The 13,634-nt window shown below is 36.3% G+C and overlaps 1 protein-coding gene across 12 annotated transcripts in view; it reads right to left on the reverse strand.

The window, feature by feature from the left end:
• LOC105476208 (Rho GTPase activating protein 32) overlaps window positions 1-13,634 on the reverse strand; it is a 308,635-nt gene that overhangs the window by 97,767 nt on the left and 197,234 nt on the right. For 11 of the 12 annotated variants that reach the window (XM_011731907.3, XM_011731908.2, XM_071075804.1 and 8 more), the window contains 4 exons: window positions 9,666-9,803; window positions 7,651-7,743; window positions 6,714-6,836; window positions 5,091-5,168 (listed from right to left, as the gene is read on the reverse strand). In XM_011731907.3, the coding sequence (XP_011730209.2) occupies window positions 5,091-5,168; window positions 6,714-6,836; window positions 7,651-7,743; window positions 9,666-9,803 (432 nt within the window). Of the gene's footprint in view, window positions 1-5,090; window positions 5,169-6,713; window positions 6,837-7,650; window positions 7,744-9,665; window positions 9,804-13,634 lie in introns of those variants that run through there. The other variant, XM_071075806.1, reaches the window with a different exon arrangement.

The raw sequence follows: 13,634 nt of genomic DNA on the forward strand, positions 1-13,634 counted from the left end.
CACATGTAACCAGAGCCAGGCGAGCTGGCTGACCGAGGTGCATGCTGTTCCCCGCCTGGCCTGTGCACCTGCTCCTGCTACCAGAAGCATCAGTGGGTCATGCGGACATCCTCTCGGAAGAAGACACATGCAACGCTGTGCTCCAGTGTAACCTCCTCCAGGAAGCCCTCCTGCACCTTCCAGGGAGTTCTGGTGAGCCCTGAACTCCCTACTCATCAGAGAGACCCCAAGGAGAGTATTGAGGTCTGCTAGTCCTCCATGTCCTGCCTGCCCTGAGCCTGGAACCAGCCTGGCTCAGGTAGGGACCTGTTCTCCACCAAGTCTATGTAAGAGAGTCCCTGAGGTGCCTTCAGGCCAGCCCTAAAGGTGGCCCAACCGACTTCTCCATTCAGGACTGGTTGACATCTATTATGGGCTAAAAATTGTGCCCCTCTCCCCCAAAATTCATAACGTTGAATTCCTAACCCCCAGGAACTCAGGATGTGACTACAGTCATCCCTCAGCATACCTGGGGGGGACTGGTTCCAGAACCCCCTCATATAGCCAAATCCACACAAACTCAAATCCCACGTCATATTCCAAAAGCCTGCCCTCCGAATATGAGAGTTTTGCATCCCACAAATACTGTATTTTCAATAGTGTTTGGTTAAAAAAAAAAATGCGTGTATAAGTGGACCCACAAAGGTCAAACACATGTTGTTCAAGGATCAACTGCATATTTAGAGATGGGAACTTTTAAAGAGGTAATTAGGTTAAATGAGGTGGCCCCTAATCTAATCTGACTGATGTCCTTACAAGAAGAGGAGATTAGACACAGACAAACACAGAGAGGAAAGGCCATGTGAGGACACACCAAGAAAGTGACCATCTGCGAGCCAAGGAGAGAAGCCTTTTGAAAAAAAATAAACCTTCTGGTGCCTTAACTTCTAGCTTCCAGAACTGTAGGAAAATATATTTGCTATTAATATTTAAGTCACTCAGTCTGTGGTATTTTATTATGGTAGTCCTAGCAAATGAACACAGTACCTAACAGACCAATTAAGGAATGAACAAACCCTAGAAACAGCTCCCACTGACAAAAGTATCAGTGGGTCACCTGTTATGCCCAATAACAGAAAAAAAAATTCACACACACACACACATAACACTATATATATATATATATCATATACAATCACATATATATGATTATTTGCCTTCTGAAATTATATCCCCCAGCCACATCAGAATATATGAAAGTACCAAGAATTCAGACAAAATTTACATTAGAGAAATTTAAAAACTCCAGATACTATCCTTCTAAAAGGCGTCACAAAAAAATCTCCTTATAAAGAACATGTTTCTCTAATAAACTTTAGACTGTTGGCTGGCTTTTTAAAATTAAAATTTTAAAACAGCTTTTGATATATCTACTACACAGAGTGAGGTCCGCTAGTAAGCTAAACTCATGGTTTTCACCCCTACTGAGGCCCCTCGGGCTGCTGCAGAAGGCCTGAAGGAGGCCAGTCAGGCAGGCTGCATGGGGATAAGGCCCAGCGTTTCTGACTTGAACCAATCAGGGTAGCTCCATGGTTACCTTTTCTCACATTGAGGTTCTGCGCACGATTCTATTTGATTAATAATTCCACTGGATTAAAATAAAAAGTATAAAAACCACCGAACTAAGCTATTATTTCAGTTAAACTTGAAAATCAGGATGTGGAAATACGTCTGATTTACAGTTACCATGATTGTCTTCCTCTCTCAACAGAGTATCTCCCAGGAGGGGCACACGCTTACAATTTAAAAATACCTAACAAAGGTAGGGGACGTCGTGAACAGTCTGAAGAGCTTTTCCCCAGCATACAATTGATTAATTATCACATAAAAACATACCACGCAGTAACAGCAATGTTTCCACCAGTAATCATACATGCTTTGCAGTCCATAGTTGGCTAATCTTTACATATACTGCTCGCTGGTTGAGCAGGAAAGATGTTCCTTTTTATACGGTAGAAAACTGATGGGAAGAACGTTAATAATCTGAGAGTGAATGCAGAAATCATGCTTAGTGCTCTTCAGGCAATGAGATGGAGCAGACTTAGATCTGAGTCCTTACTCCCTTCACTTACTGACTTAGCATTACTTATTAAACATCTCGAACACTGTTTTCTCCCCATAAAACGGGAAGAGAGTAACTACCTAGAAGCTTTGTGAAATTAAAGAAAACACTGCATGTAAAGTACTGAGCTATACTTTGCAGGTAACAGAGGCTCAGCACGTCTCCCCTTTCACACCTGTCCCTGCAATTAACCATGAGTGCTCTTAGAAACGGACTAATTGTGCAGAAACAGCAAGGAATGCTGAACTGTGGATTCCTGCCTTAAAATACTGATTTCCTTTTTTTTTGAGACGGAGTCTTGCTCTGTCACCCAGGCTGGAGTGTAGTGGCGCAATCTTGGCCCACTGTAATCTCCACCTCCCAGGTTCTAAGAGATTCTCCTGCCTCAGCCTCCCGAGTAGCTGGGATTACAGACATGCACCACCAAGCCCAGCTAATTTCTGTATTTTTAGTAGAGACAGGGTTTCATCATGTTGGCCAGGCTTGTCTTGAACTCCTGACCTCGTGATCTACCCACCTTGGCCTCCCAAAGTGCTGGGATTACAAGTGTGAGCCACTGCCCCCAGCCTGAATTTCTTTTTAAAAAAAGTTTGACAGTAACATTTAAAGACTTGCTCCTGGCTACACAGGCACCCCCCACATCAATGCCTCTTCTCACAGGTACACTCCAACATGATCCATGGAGATACGATTGCCTTTCTAAGACCAATCAAGATGAAAAATAGCATTCCTATAGGAAAGATTTTTCATTATCAGTTACAAATCAGTCTTTGAAGTTAGAAATTTCATTTTTGTTTTCAATAATTTGTTTTGGCAATAAACTAATTTTTAACTAGTTTTAGACTAGTTAATTTATACTCACTTTGAAAAAGAATTAGTTTGTTTAGGCAATAAACTAACTGTGTGAGTCTCAACAACACTTTGGAGTATAAAGCTATACACGTAGCAGAGAATCAGTACTCAATAAATACTTGTTACACAAACAAAGGGAAGACAATCATAGAATTTAAATGTTGAGAAGGAATAGAGAGATTGTAAATGAAACCCTCTGATTTTAAGAAGAAACTGAAGTCCAAACAAAGCAAATGACTTCCCTAAGGTGAGAGAGAGAGATAGATATAGATATAAGAAAGTTATTAGTAACATCAAGACCACAACATAACTATTATTTTAAAGCCAAATTAATCTTTTGATCATCTTTGAGACCCTTAAGTCTATTGTTCATTTCCACTAACATGAAGAACTGACCCCTTAATAGGAAAAAGATAACTGTAGTCTTCTATTTAGTTTTATATTTAATCAAAAGCACTTATTATTCATAACTGTTAAGAAATCAGAGCACAGATGGAAGAGGATCCCAAAAGCACAAACAAGAAGAGCTGTAGGGTAATGTGACAGGGTTTTTCTGGTCTTAACAACCAAATTAAATTACTATAGATGCTTTCATACTAGGGAAAGCGATAGATAAAATTAAACTTATAAAATAAAAACCAGAATTCTTTAAATTTAAAAATCAACACTTATTGATAAAAAAAAAAAATCCATCAGATCTGGTCTAAGTACGTTCTATTTTTATTCTCACATATTTAATCTTCAAGATAACCATGTGAGGCAAACAATAGTCCCATAATCCCCATTTTACAAATGAGGAAACTGAGACACAGAGAATTAAATAATTTGCCCGAGATAACACAGGATTAAAACCCGGACAATCTGGAGCCAGAGCCCACACTCTTATCTACCATTTTATAATGTTTTAAATTGTATTACTATGTTTTAACACAATATATTTTATTGTAAAGCTAATAATTCATTTTTATTTAATATGTAGTTAGAACTCAAAGTATTTATACAATGCTTATCAAATTTCTAACAACATCGCATGAGCATTTTATTATGTAGTATTTAGTAACACTTGTGTAAGTAGACCACAAAAAGCCACAGGCTACATATTAAGGATACAACTTTAAGGCATTTTCAGAGACTCCTCATAAAAATTAGTTGCTAAGTCAGTCTAACAGATGCCATTATCAGGTCCCAAACTGTTTAGCCACAAAGTAGTCCCTCCTTATCTGCAGGAAATACGTTCCAAGACCACTCAGCGAATGCCTGAAATCACAGATGGTACCAAACCCTAGGATACTTTTTCCTATACATGCATATGTGTGATAAAGTTTAATTTATAAATTAGGCACAGTAAGAGTTCATTACAGTAACCAATAATTGAGTAAAACAATTAAGTCAAATAAGGGTTACTTGAACACAGCACCTCAATACCTCAACAGTCAACCTGATAACTGAGAGGGCGATGGAATGACTAATGGGGCAGGTAGCATCTACAGTGTGGATATGCTCGACAAAGGGATGATTCACGTCCTGGGTGGGACAGGGAGAGATTTTATCACACTACTCACAACAGCATGCAGTTTAAAACCGATGATTTATTTTTGGAATTACCATTTAATGTTTTCGAACCTTGGTTAACCTCAGGTAACTGAAACCATGGAAAGGGAAGCCGTAGATAAGGGACTACTGAATATAGAAAAAGAAATGAGATTGCTTTAGATTCTGTTGTTGTTCTGTAATTAAAAGTAAGTTTACAAAACAGTTACAATGCCTTTTTATAGAAAAATATTAATGAAACTGACTTAATTCCAGAAAGGAAACATATATGAATCATGATTAAAAACCTGTATTAAAAGCAAGGTCACTCCCCAGGCCTTGTAACCGAAAAGTGGCCATCAGGTCTGAGACTCTATTCATATTTTGGCTACACCACCATTTAAAGATGAAGGAGATAAGAAACAACCAAAATAGTAATTAGAAAAGGAAATCTAAATCTATTATCATTACCATCTGCAGTTTCTATCGTTGCAGATAAAATTTCTGATGACAAAGTCCATTACAAGTACATGTAAACAAAAGTATTACTGAAACATAAAGAAAACTTTTCTTTGAATTTTCCCACACCTAATTTGTTGTTGCCTACCTGGAATCCATGCTTGCCTCTCCACCATGTGCTTAACACTTTCGGAGGCATGTCAATAACGGAAACAATGTCTCCCACCTAGGAGAATCAAAATTTTAAGCAAAAAGGTTTTAGTTAAAATTTAAACCAATTGTTATACCTAGAATTTAAATCTGAACTGTATGAAAAGGTAAATTACTATTCATGCCCTGGCCAGTAATTTCCAAAAAACGTACTACTTCCTTTTAAAAACAATTTAATTATATTATGATTTGTGAAAGAGAGGTCTACAAAAAGTTAAGCAACACAAAGACTGTGATTCAACTAACACATGTGCAGTAACTTCAGAAAGCCAGATTAATAGCATAAGATTTTTAAATGTTAGGCATCACACCATTATCATCACTTCTGTTAAAATATTGTTACTGCTGTCACTGAGAGTGATCAGATTCACTTATAAAAGATAATTTTAAATATTCATGCTTAGAAACAATAACAGATTCCCTTAATATTACATTTAGTGGGTGCTTACCCTGTGCCAGGCACTGTACTGAGTTCTTGACATATCTTATTTAATCATATAGAAAAGGGCCTAAGATGGGTTATGCTTAGTAAGTATAAAATTTGATGACAACTACACTTCTTTCAATAGATAGTAAAATATAATTATATCCACTAAAGAGCTAACTTTCTTCACTGTAAAAGAAAAACTAGTGAGTTTATATAAACTCATATAAAATCATAAATATAAAAATTACAATAGTTTTTAATAATATATTCAACAGAAGTTATATTCTTCAATCAAAAGAAATGCTGATATCTATGATAAAACATAGTTAAGAACTTCAGAGCAATGTTACTAACATATACTATAGAGCTTTAGGAATTTTTCTTTTGTATATTCACAACTGATGTTTCAAATCATGTATAAGCCATTTCGTAAAGCCATATATGCTGACATCATCATTCCAAGACCTACATTTCTTTCTGTGCAGAACTTAAAAGTTTGAAAACAGTTCAGATTCTATGCAGTAAAAAGTTATATTGTTATTTCTTAAATTGAATTAACTGTCAGCATTTTTTTCCTCATTAGCCAATATATATTTTTAGAGGAACAAATTTAATTCCCCTCCTTTTATATCTGACAGCAAGGTGTGTTCATTTCACCTTTTATCTGTTCTTTAACTCAATCTTTCAACAATATAGGAAAAAAAAGTACCACTGGGTATTGTTTTTCGGTACAAAAACACAAAAAGACACACCTTGCTTTCAAGAAGCTCACTGAGACAAAGAGAACAATCATGATTAAATGTAGTAAGTGATGTGTCAGCAATAAGCCATGAGCACAGTTCAGAATGACATTCAATTCAGGTTTTTGGGAGGTATGTATTTGCATGGAGTGAGGGGAGGGAGATCAGGAATGACTTCCTAGACAAAAGAGGAGACATTTAACCTCAGTTTTAAAGGATAAGTACTGTCATTTAAACAAAAATAGAAGATATTACAGGCTGAAAGATAAAGGACTATGGAAAAACCTGGTGCTTTTCATTTTTTTTTAAATTAAGGAAATGGTTAAGAACAGTCAAAGATGAGGCCAGAAAGGTAGCAGGAACCAAATAACAAACAACCTCTTTAGCTATTTACCTCTAAGGTCAGTTCGTCAGGGGCTCGAGCGGTGTACCTCTTGATAACATGGGCAGCACCAACAGCAGGAGTGTTGATGGATGACTCCTCATGAACCAAAAGGTGATTTCCCTTATTATCAATCTATCACAAAGAAAATGTACTCTGAGATAAAGACACTGGACCTGAAAATGCTTCTTTGACTATCTAGAGGAGAAATTCATTTTAATTTAGAGATACAATAACCCAAAGAGTCTTTAAAAAAAAAAATCCTACCATTTACTGGGTAGTTAAAATATGCTAGTCATTGTGCTGTGCCTATAACATATATGGTTTAATTTAATCCTCACCACTCTAAAAAATACTTATCATCATTTAAAGGTGAGGATGCTAAAGATGAAAGAGGCTATGTAATTTATAAGAGATTCAATAGTTTTTCCAAGATCTCAATGCAGGTTGGCCCATAGTTCCATATTCTTTCCACTTTCCATCTTGCATTCCCATTTTCCAGTGGGAGGAGAAAACAATATAACTCTACATATGCAAATTAAGAATAAATATGTAATCTATTTACTGAATAACGTTTCACTCAACAGTTACTCTTAAAGAGGACCCTTTAGGAAGTTGTCCCTTGCTCATAAATAACTGAAAAACATTTTCAATTACTAAGTCAACTAAAAAAAAGTACTGAATATATACATTAGTATATTAAACAACAAAACAACAGGTATCATTGATATTCATAAAATATATTAAGATTAGTTTCCAAGATTATCAAAGAAAGATTTGAGATGAAAAAATATTTCCTATATCACATATCTATCCTCCCAGACGATGAGAATACACTCCATTTCTTTGATTCCTGAAGCTCAATAGATATCAAAATTATGTTAATATCAAATTTCTTAAGTAGATAATTTAAATATACATTTTTCACGAAAAGTGAATTAGGAAATACCTCCATCCAGGTAAGGGCGGGCCCACAGTTGATCTTGTTGCCAGCGATAGCTGAAAGGCGTGACAGGTAAGCCATAAGCATCTGAGTGACCGACTGAAAAGAAAAAGATTCAGTGTAACTCTGAGGAAAGATACTATGCTCTCTGGCAGAGAAAACTGATGGTTTCTGGAAGAAAAAAATCTATAGATCTTTAGGCATTTTAATAGTTACAGAGGATTCTTCACAGAAACTTACCAGTAGCACTATGGGCACTTAATAGCAACTCAGCCCCGTCTCATGCAGAGCTTCAACTTCTAGCCCCTTATCAGCGATCGTACTACTCCATGGTTTCTAATTTCATCACTTTCTATTTCTGTACTGAATATGCAAAAAGATAACTATAGCAGATCCATATTTGGCTTTTCTGCCTAGATTTCCCCAACTACTCGGAAACCCTTTTCCCCAAGACCCACTGTCATCTTCCATGCATGTGGCTGTGGCAGGAGCAGCCACGTTCATATGTGATCCTACAGTTTTCCCCTACTCCTTAGAAACCCTTTTGCCCAAGACCCACTGTCATCTTCCATGCACGTGGCTGTGGCCGGAGCAGCCATGTTCATACGTGATCCTACACCACGGTTCAGCTGACTGGTCCAGGAATATGCCCCAATATTAGCTGGACCAATCAAGAGTTAATCCAGGAATTAGGACACAGATTCTAGCTCAGTCTGGCTGCTCCCTTAAAAGGGGATAAAAACCTGGGACCTCTTGGTGGTGGCCATGTTTTAGGATAATCTGAGAGAAAAAAATGCAATAGTAAAAAAATGAAATGAAGCAGAAATGAGAAATGCAGATAAAGGGACTTTTAGACTTTCTATGGTACAAAGAGATCCGTGTTTTAAGACACTCCTGAGACCCTGCTGCAGTGTCCGTTATATTTTAACACTTAATGAACCCACTAAATCTCAGAACATTGCTTTATTTAGATCTGGTGGGGGGAGTGGTTTACACCAATTTTTAATTATTTCCTTGCATCCACTCTCTCCTCCTATAACTCCCATCAGCAGAAACCTCTCTGGACCTATTCTCCATGACTCCCAACTGTTCTCTCACAACTTGTTAACTTTCTGTCCCTTCCAGGGGTTGTATTCTTATTATAAATGACTTGGTTTGATCACTCAACTCCCTGACTTTCTCTTCAGCTGGGTACATTCTGCATGGAGTTCAGTCATTCAGGTCTGCTCTTATTAAAATTAATGTAAATGATCCTATATTCGTTTACTACATCTCTGATTTTATTTATTTAAATCCATTTCATGGATGTGACAGCTTCATTTTCTCTCAGAGGATAGTAATCATCCTTCGAAAAGCCTTGTTTGTACCTCTCGGTTATTTTATTTCTTCAGTTTCTATGTGTAAACTTTCTAGTCTCCTTATGCTTTGCAGTCATGCTGCACTTACATGTTTAGGCTATATTTACTCTTCCCCATAAACCTTATCCCATCTGCTTTTAAAGATTCCTCACAATTTTTGATTCCCTGATGGTACTTTTGGTTTAATGATGCTATAAAGAACCTCTGTTTAGAAATCTTTTATGTTTTTACTAGACATTTTTTGCAGGGGTGAAAGTAGGTGCATATACCCAGCATGCTGTCATAAACTACTCAAACAACACTGTTTTAATATGGATTTCTTTGATCATGAAAGGCAACGTTTTCCATATTTTTGCTTCCATTTTTATGTGCTCTCTGGAGAATGATTTGCTCATATATATTGCTTGTTTATATATTATGAGTTGTTTTCCCTTATAAAATTATGCACTGAACCTTCTCTTATTCTAAACATTATTATTTAACATAATTCTAAACATTATATTTAACATTACTAACTTTTCAGTTATGAAACAGGCAAGTAGTCCCAGGAGTCATCCTGAGTGTTCAATATAAGCTTTTGTTTAGTATACAGACAAAAATTTCTGCAAACTCAAATACAGTGATTACCTCTGTACTAAATGTACTGAAGTACTAAATGCTTACCTCTGGACTGTCCTTCAGGGTGTCAGAACGGGGAAGCTCTGAGAGCTGGGAAAACCTTCGGTCATAAATACATAGATGAAGATGTTTATCAAGTACCCGAAAATCTTCATAACTTCTTTTAACAATCCAACTTTTTCCCTATTGGTAGAAAAAAGAAACTCATATAATTCATCTCTATTGGGAAATACTTAAGAATCAGGCCTTATTCTATAATGTTATTTTATTCATGAGATTTTATATTTTCTAATGAGAAGTTTCTATTAACTTGATAGTTAATAGCTAAAACTGCGAAACACTCTAATGAGTTATATTACATTAAAAGGCCAATAATGGAAAATAAGACAGAACTCTCCACCAACCCTGTTCCTACTGCTGGTCAAAATCCACTGCCTCACTTTCAGAACAATAACTGCTAAATGGTTAAGATAACATGTGATCTTAAATCTACCAAAAAGAAAAATAAAAACATAAAATAACTTTGGGTAGGAGAATATTAACCAAAATTAAAGAAAAATAAAATCAGGTTTTTGATTTGTTACTACCAACATTTTCTGTGACTGAGATCGGAAATATACTCAAAAATCAAAACTAATGAAGTCTTCCTCTATAAACATTTGATATTCACATAGCATCTAGAAACCTCAGCTCTCCCTGCCTCTCAGGGCTTCTTCCCTTCTTTGCCCAATCTCACAAGCTCATTTTTTAAAATCACATTCCAAAAGGATACTTATTAGATACCATCTTCTAATCTTCTCTTGAATCTATCACTTCTTGTTCAGTCCCATAGCCCAAGCTTCAGTAAGGACCATCATCATTTCTTACCTGAAAGATTACTAATATGCTTTGCCTTTGAACTCCTCCCCTGCACACCCAACTACAAAATACAGAGTTTATCAGCTCACACTGCAACAGCAAGTCCTTCAAAAGCTCCTGTGGTGAGTAATGATGAGCACATCCCAACTGTATAGCATGTAGTTTTGCAATTTAATCTAATTTTACGCAGAGTCTTTCAGCTCATAAAAATCTGGAGGGTCTGAAAGAAAAAGCCTTCAGAGTAACCAGTTCCTCCATCTGCCCCAGACAACTGGAGTGGAAACAGAGGGTATCACCTCATGAGAGGGTGCTGATTTCTAATCACAAGTATATCAAAAACTAACATGATAAACTTGCATAATCCCACTTTGGGCTGTAATCCTCCATGGACCTAGACAAAAAGCCATTACCAGCTCCCTCTTTCAGAGCGTTCTAAGAATGAAATAATAGATGTGGCTGAGACTTCTACACTTGACCTTGGCTGAAAGGCAGAGAAGCAATGTGACTGAGACTTTTGAAGAACAGTGTCCAGATCCATATTCTAAGAGATGCTAATTCACTAAGTCTGGAAAGGGATCCAGTTAGTTCTGATGATCAGCCTGAATTGAGGGCCACTGGTCTACAGGATTAAACGCAAGCTATCCCCACATATCCCAGCTTTTATCATCTGGGCCCTGTCTATTTCCAGACTGATCTCACTGGCTACTCCTCCATGCCCTTTCTTGGCTTCCAGTTATATTGAATGATTTGCACGTATTCGATTCATGAGCTGAATGTTCATTTCCTTGCCTTCATGATTCTTTAAGTGCTGTTTGTTCTTCCTGTCATGTTAGCTGTTTCTCTGATGCTTTGCTCAAGCAAACTCCTTTATTTTCTCAGTTCTATCACTACCTTCTACCCAAAGCATTCCTGGGAACCGCCAAGTTATGATGTACAAGCAACATTTTATTTCAAATTTGCCAAACTGGTTTCCAAAGTGGTAACACCAATTTGTTCACCCAACAGTAGTATATGAGTTCCCACTGCCCCCAAATCCTTGCAATTCCTGGCATCATCAGAATTTACAGTATGCTAATAAGACAGAGATGAAATGGTATCTTCTTTTAATTTACAATCCCTTGATTTTGAGTGAAGCATAGCATCTTTTCATTTGTTACTAAGATTTCTTTTTGTATGAATTGCCTATTACTACCAAAATCCTGTTCATTTTCTCTATTACAATGACTTTTATGTGTTGACTTCTAGAAGATTTTTGTTTATTAATATATTGGAAAAATAATCTTTATAATTGACATGTATTGTAAAACACTGGATTCAAGTCTGAGACTGTCCCCTCAATTTACAGTACCTCATCAAAAAGAAGGAACATAAAACTTTATTTTCTTCTTTATGAATATAATCACAGATTAGGTAGTTTGCTGAAATTTTCACATAGATATGTGAAAGAACAAGTATGAAAATAAATATCCAATAAAATAATTTAAATTTTCATCTGAACAAGAAGGCCTTACAGCCATCACCCATAGTATTTCAAATTTATCCATTATATCTTCTGATTTGGGTTTGGCCTACAGTGTTTTTAAAACTGTATTTGAAAACATTTAGGTATAGCACAGCAAGCACAAGTTTGCCAATGTCATTACCACACCCAGCCATTTTCCTTAACTAACATTACCTGTATAGATGCTTAATGTATTTAGATTTACCAACTCCTGAAATAAACACATAGCTAATAGCTTGGCTCTAGGACCACAATGTCCCAATTGTGAATCCTGGTTATTTAAGAATTAAATCAAATAAATCAATGTAAAGTACTTAGTGGCAGGCAGATAGAAATAGCTCAATACATGCTAGCTATTACTACTGTTTATTAATTTGGAGAACTTATTCTGGGCTGAACCTACCAAAAAGTAGAAAACAAGGTTTCCAAACAAATTCTCAGGATATTTAGAAGAACAAGCAAGCAGTCACCAATGCTCAACAACTCAAAAGACAAAAGAACATTCTTAACAATTACTTTTCAGCACATCGAGGTTTCACTCAGCTACAAGTCAATATATCTTTAGAGATCAAAGACTGTTTTCCATATTGGCTGAACCATCAGCTTTAGCTTTGGAGAATAAAATCTCAAATTTAACATTATCATGTTGAATAATTCAGCATGCCCTGGTGATCATTCATTTATGTTTTGTTTTTCTGCTCCATTTCACAAGAAGATGTAAAATTAAGCTTCAACTCCAAGCATGTGTACAATTATTCCATGGTATTAAAGGTGAGAAGAGAAATGACCTGCAATTTGGTAGGCTCACATTTATTACTCCTTTTGAAGAAGTGGTCAAGATCACTGAAATGTAGTCCTACATTTTTTGGTGCCTGGTGCTTGTAGAAGAGAAATTGGCTCTGCTTCTAATCCTTTTTCAGTCAACACTCTTTAGGAAATACAGAGTGCTCTGGTGTATTATAAGGTAATCTTTGCTAGTTGGAATATCATTTTCCCCTTGTCTTACATAATAGATTTCTAGAGCTACATAAGTGTGAAACAGAGGAAAGAGAGAAGAAAAAAAGAATGAGAATAGCAGCCAGTAATTGAGAATGCAGGATCTGAATTTATACTACCCTAGGCTACATGCTAGTCACTTGACCACAGATAACTATTCCACACAGTTTCCTCATCTGTAAAATGGGGAGGCTAATAGCACCCGGGGTTGTCAGAAGAATAAGTGAAACAATCCACATAAGGTGCTTAACAGACTCCCCGGAAACCATTCATGAAATATCAGTTACCACTATTGGTATTTTTCTCACTGTTAAAGCTGTCTGGAATAAAAATAACTTTTGTATGCTATATTGCTCACGTATCTATCATGCATGGAGTGTAGCAGGCAAATATTAGTTTGGTTAAATTGTTAACACTAGAACAATGCCTCCACTAATAAAGATTGATTCTGAAAAAGGTGTTTAAATTTCCAAACTGATCGATTTGGGAGTTCTAAGATGACAGTACAATAATTGATAACAAGATTATAAATAACAGATTTGTATTTAAATTTATGTTGCAATGTCTTATACTTTCTTAGCATTAATTCCTAAAAATGTGACATTAGCAGAAGCTAGGTTAAGGGTAAATTGGATATTTCTGTACTACTTTTATAGCTT

The sequence above is a fragment of the Macaca nemestrina genome, chromosome 12 (assembly GCF_043159975.1).
Source record: "Macaca nemestrina isolate mMacNem1 chromosome 12, mMacNem.hap1, whole genome shotgun sequence".
Lineage (NCBI taxonomy): Eukaryota > Metazoa > Chordata > Mammalia > Primates > Cercopithecidae > Macaca > Macaca nemestrina.